At 43.9% G+C, this 5,965-nt stretch overlaps 1 protein-coding gene across 1 annotated transcript; it reads right to left on the reverse strand.

Moving 5' to 3' along the window:
- Window positions 1–2,826: 2,826 nt before the first annotated feature.
- On the reverse strand, window positions 2,827–5,414 carry LOC147450069 (exocyst complex component EXO70A1-like). The gene has a single exon (XM_086519402.1). It carries the CDS (start codon window positions 5,078–5,080, stop codon window positions 3,047–3,049), a length of 2,034 nt encoding a protein of 677 aa, XP_086375528.1. The 5' UTR covers window positions 5,081–5,414; the 3' UTR covers window positions 2,827–3,046.
- Between the last annotated feature and the right edge of the window lie 551 nt (window positions 5,415–5,965).

The raw sequence follows: 5,965 nt of genomic DNA on the forward strand, positions 1-5,965 counted from the left end.
TTACTAGGTTGCAACAAGCTATAGGCAACCCTGCTTTGCAAGCCAAAGTTACTCAACAATTTCGTGCTTATGGGATTTCCCTTCCTCTCCAAGAGGAGAGAGAGAGAGAGAGAGAGAGCTTAGGAGGCCTCTTGATGAGACTCCCAAACGAAGACTCTCTCCATAAGAGATGAGGAATCCAAAGAACGAGAAAGAAGCGAATCACTAAGCTCCTCTGAAGACGTGGCACCACGAAGACGACGGTCTAGACGGTCGCCAACTCCTCCCAAGAGGAAACGGTCAATCCATAGTCCTTCTCCTCGCCACTCTGAAAGGGAAGAGAGGAAAGAAAGGAAGAAAAAGGCAAGAAAGAGGTCACCCTCTTCTCCATCTTCTTCACCTTCCTCCTCTTCCGACGAAAGCAACAACTATTCTCCTAGAGAATACAAGAGGAGAGGACATCGCAAATCCTACCCCTTGTGGCGAAAGTTTCAAAAGCTCAAGAAGTTCAAAGAGGGAGGAAAGAGTATCTCTTTTCTCACCTATGATGCCACCTTTGGTGCTACCGACAAAGTATTGGCCTTCATCCAACAATTCAACGCGGCCTTTGGAGACGAGGGCTTCACAGAGTCCTTCAAGATACACCATATAGCTATGCACTTCTAGAAATATTCTTGTCAATGGTGGGCTATCCTTCGAGGCAATGACGAAGCCCCAAAAACATGGAAAGCTCTATGAGTTTCCATCATGAAGCAATTTCTTGCAAGCGATGCAAAGGATAAAGTGCTTACCGAGTGGCACAGTTTGAAACTGCTCTCCAACAAGTCTATCCACAAATATGTAGACAAGTTTTGGGATTTACATCTCAAGGCTACTATCTTTCAAAAGATAGACTTTGCCGAGCAAAAGCAACAATTCTATGTTGCAACTTTAACTTAGAGAAAATTTCCATGAGTTGCCTTTCTACTCACTAAATTAGCCCTTAAAACTATAGTTTGGTTTCCCTTCTCCCAAAGTAGCATCGAATGCATTGTAATAGTTGTTGGGTCTTCTCTTCTTATGAATCTCTTTACCTCTACCAATTTCCCTCTCTTATGGTTGGGACATACATAACATGTATCTTGTTTTTCTGCAGCTCTCTTTCCTAGAGGCATACCCATAGCTCTTGAATCATCCTTATCTTTCTCAAAATGGATTATAATTACCACCTTTGTCTTGCCTTTCTCTTTAGTTGTCAAGCCATTTGGTCCTTCTCTGCCTTTGATCTTAATAACATAGTCTTACAGACAAGAAGGAATCTCTGATGGAAGAGGAAACATGTTACTACACATTCTCTTTGGTTTGTCACGTTGAGGGATTTTATGACCCAATATCTCCCCTCTTCTTCACATTCCTCTTCCTCTAACACATGGAAATCCTCACTGTTTTTGTAGCCACGACCAGATCCATAAGCTTGACCTCTTCCACCTCCCATCATATGCACTTTAAAATTCTTCACGATATCTACATCTCCTTACAAATAGCGTTCACAACATGATGAAGATGTTTTGGTTTCTCTATAGCTTCAACATTGATTCCAAGCTGACGACGATGTTGTGGTTTCCACTCCTTATTCTTTCAAATTTCAACTTCTTCAAGTTTCTAAATGTAGTGTACTTGATAGTGATAGGGATAGCAATAAGGAGGGAGAGACAATGGGCCATTCATGATTAAGAAGAAATGAACTATAAATAACTTGCATTATTCATGGGGTGTACAAGTACTCTCTTTAATAGATGGAGATAAGCATCTAGAGGTTACATTTTGAAGAGGGGGAAACTATGACATCATGTTGCAAGTGGAAGAAGGCATATTTGACCCTAGGGATGATTTGGGAGATGTGTGAAATTTCTTTTATAATGGCATCACATAGGTGGTACATGCACATAGTAAATGGGAGTTGCTTCATTTCATTGTAACTAATCATCTCACACTCTACTCGTTTCATAGACTACTCATTTGATGGGCTAATCATTTCATATAAAAGAAGCTTAAGGATCATAGGCTAAATCCCAATCCAAACAACCATCCCCTTGGGTTAACAGTCAAGACAATGACAATGTTTAATACAAGACATGCATATCCTACTCATGGGCTCTAGAAATTGCTGAGAATTGCATAGGTAAATGGGGAGGATGAAGCCGATCACAAGCACACGTGTGCACAATACCGACATAACTTGAGCGTACAACAATCAAATATTTTTCTTTCTATTATAATTTGAAATAGTACAATGACTATAAAATTTTAAAGAACCAAGCAGTAACCTCACAATCTCCAACCACTGAAACTAGTGGTGCATGTAGAACATGCTTCACACATAGGAGGTTTTATTTTTAATACAATTGACTATAGTAAACATAGACATCTAACAAATTGACAAACAACATGTGGAAGAGATTGAAAAATCACTTTTGAAACAAGAGTGGAACCCCCCCCCCCAAAAAAAGAAAAATAACAGAGGGTATGTGTACTTTGCTTTGAAGATAACTAGGGTCTGTGTGCCACATAGACTTAACCATAGACAATAGACATAAAAAACTAGAGCGGTCTTACTTTATGCACATACATAGGCAATGTTTATACCCCTAACAAATTTATTAACAAATTCCTAGTCTCACCCCATCAGCTTAAGTCATACTCTCTACTCCGAGGAAGAGTACAAACATGGTTCTTAAACAGATGAGGGCAATGTAAGTGCCGCATTATCGTCCCTTTTCACAATGTAAGTGCTGTCTTATCTTCCCTTTTCACAATTTCATTTGTAAAGAAACAATACCTCAATGTTCTCAAGAACAAAAACTGATAAGACCTTAATACCCAGTAATATCTAAGTTAATGCTCAAAAATTTCCACAAGTCAGCTTCAGCTTTTGGAATAGAATGTATTCTGAAAGATACCTTCGGCTCTGCAGCATAGAAATGGAGACCAATCTATTTTACAAACTGAATGTGACAAAGCCATTCAATTGATATATAAGTGAAACCTGCACATACCCCAGGGATCTCATGCTTTATGTAGTTGACTCCTATTCTGAAGTTGAGAAATGTGGTTGTTTACCTTCAAACAAATCTCGTACCATGCTTTGCAGTCGGTCGCCGCTGTACTTAACAACCCTCTTGTGCGGGTGGGTACCCTCCTCTAGCAATGAACCAAAAGACTGAATAAAGCTATGGTAAGCTGGGACTAGCAACTGGATGATGGCTAACTGCACGGAGTCTCGTAATTGATCATCGAGGATAACCCATCTGCATTGCTGCTTGTAAGTCTCCTCAAATGATGCATTGAATGCCCTCAACCTGGACCTTAACATGTCTTTCGACATGCCACGCCCGCCGCTTGACATTTGCAGACCCTCTCTGCTTAAGTGCATCATCACCTTCTCCCATGCCTTTTTCAAGTAGCTACGCATGTTGTGGTCAACCTTCTTTCTCCATTGCACCTTGAATTCCTCCCCCAGACACTTTGCAAGCCCATCGCATTCCTTTAAGCGGACCAGAACATGCCTGTAGTTGTTCATGAGAAAAACATGAGCTAGGATAGGATCGTTATAGCCCTTTGGTGCCCTGTCTTCCAGGCTCTTCTCCAATGCATCCATGATGCTACTAGCCGCGCTTGGAAGGGTTGCTTCAACTATGGCCCCTGCCTTCTTTGAGCTATATTGTGATGAGAATGCAAGCTCCATGGTGACTGGATAGTCACGCAACAGCATTCCCATGTAGTTGACAACAAAACTAGCATTGCGATCCTTTCCACCGTCATTCGGCACATCCGATTGCCGAGTCTCCACATTCTTGACAAGTTCCCAGTAGGCCCTGCATGTATTGTGCACCAGAGTCCTCTGCAAACTGGCCAAGTCAGCCAGTGTCTCCGCACACCCGTCAAAGACTTTGGCAATGTCATCCTTCAGGTTTCCCACCCCATTGATAAGGTCTAGCAAACCAACTAACAAGGCTTCTGGTCTATGCTGAGTGCAAGCAACTTCTTCTGCAAACCTGGGAAAAAGCGAGAATTTGGACTCTTGAACAATTTCTTCGAACAGTCTTGTCCTTTCTAAAGGTGGGTCTAGAGTGGGGAAGACTTGGTTGCACAGCTCCCTTTCGCTCGCCATTAAAACCCGTACAACCGCAGTAAAATCTTGCAGCCATGCATACAAAAATCGATGTATGTCTTCCCATTTCTGGTCCCTCAAGGCTTCAGCAGAAGCATGGCGTAAGTACTCTGGTTTGAGAGTGGCCATGCTCTTCTTCACCATTCGACCCCTTGCCTCCCTGTAAAGATGCAAGCATTCATCTAACCTGCCATTCACCCTCAGCCTGTCTGCAATCACTAGCAATTGAATGATGGCATCCTGCTTGATGAGTGCAACTACCGGCAGGGCTGCGACAGACGCCTCTGGCGAATTCGCCACATCAGAAGAATTTAGATAAGCAGAAAGATCAACAACAGTACAATTCTCTACCAAGAGCCTTCCAAATTCATTTTCCAGTTTGCGAAGAGGTATGCTGAGAAGGCCGCCGTCATTCATACTCATTAGCTCTGCACATGGATCTAGACTCTTCGACTGCTCGAGCTCGTTCCTCAGCTTGGAGAGGCTGTACCTGTCAAGAGCTCGTGATTGATTGAGGAAGCCAATGACACCCTCAAGTCCATGCAAAGAGGGACCATACGCATCTGGAAGCATATGGAGGTATCTCTCCATGCAGCAGACCATGGCAAGGTACTTTCGAAGATCATGTCTGGGATCCTCATTACGAAGCTTTCTTTCTGTTGTTTGTATTGATTTGAAGATGTCGAGAACAGCAGAAGCATGATCTAAAGCACTATCCACCCGACTGGCTAGACCTGATGCATAGGCAGCACGGCTGCGAATGGGTGCCATGGCATCATAAAGAAGGGGCAGTTTCTGATCAAGGTCAAGCAGTTTGCTCTCTGCATCATGCAGTTTCCCCTGTATGTGGGACAACTCACCAAGGCGCTTGGCAAGATTTGAACGTGCGGCTAAGAGCTTCTGCTGATGCAGCGTGCAGCGCTGAAGAGAGGCTGCGGTGTCCTCTACCATGTCAAGTGCGCAGGGGGACCCACCAAACCGCAGCTTCAATGGAAATTGGAGGTCTTCAGAGTTTACAAGTACAATAAAGGGCAGTAACGCAGGTCAGGAGCTGGGATTGATGGATGCTCGCAGAGGGCTCTAGCCGCAAAATGAAGATTTGGGCGCTGCAACCTGGCGTCCAGAACTCTCTCTCTCTCTCTCTCTCTCTCTCTCTCTCTCTGTGTGTGTGTGTGTGTGTGTGTGTGGGGTGTGCGCGGGCACAGAATCACGCATCAAGAGAATAAGATCGTGAGTACGCTGTTTGCGCACGACTTGGTCCCAAAGCTCACATCCGGCTCCTCTAGCTTACTCGTTCAAAAGTAAATTCTAAAATACAAAACGGGGTAGCGTTTGGAATTAAATCGTTCGAGTTTACGCCGACTTCACACTGCCCGGGCCACGCCACCTTTTTGGCCTGCCCACAGGGCAAAGGCCATGGAGATGCCTTATCTTTTTCTTCGCTTAAAATACATTGTTTCTTTAATGGGGTGTCCATGAGAGTAGAAGTAGAGGGTAGGATTAACTTGCCATGAGGAAAAATCTGTCTTATCATATCATGAGGAAGATCGCAAGGAGTAAGCATGCATTTCGTGGGTAGGTGCCCAATGGTAGTCTGTGTGTGTGTGTGTGTGTGTGTGTGTGTGTGTGTGTGTGTGTGTGTGTGTGTGTGTACGCACACGTGCGTGTGCCATACAAGCAAGAATGGAAGTGGACTGTTACTAAGGCGGCACTAAATTTTTCTTGGAGTTACCCTCATACACTCCTACATGACTCACAGTGAGAGTTTTTGAAGCTGGCATCGTGGCAGTGGGAAACGAGTACCTCAACCATGTTGCAACCAATAACTATGGGGAT

The sequence above is a fragment of the Adiantum capillus-veneris genome, chromosome 9 (genome assembly GCF_014529385.1).
Source record: "Adiantum capillus-veneris isolate H3 chromosome 9, ASM1452938v2, whole genome shotgun sequence".
In the NCBI taxonomy this organism is placed as follows: Eukaryota; Viridiplantae; Streptophyta; class Polypodiopsida; order Polypodiales; family Pteridaceae; genus Adiantum; species Adiantum capillus-veneris.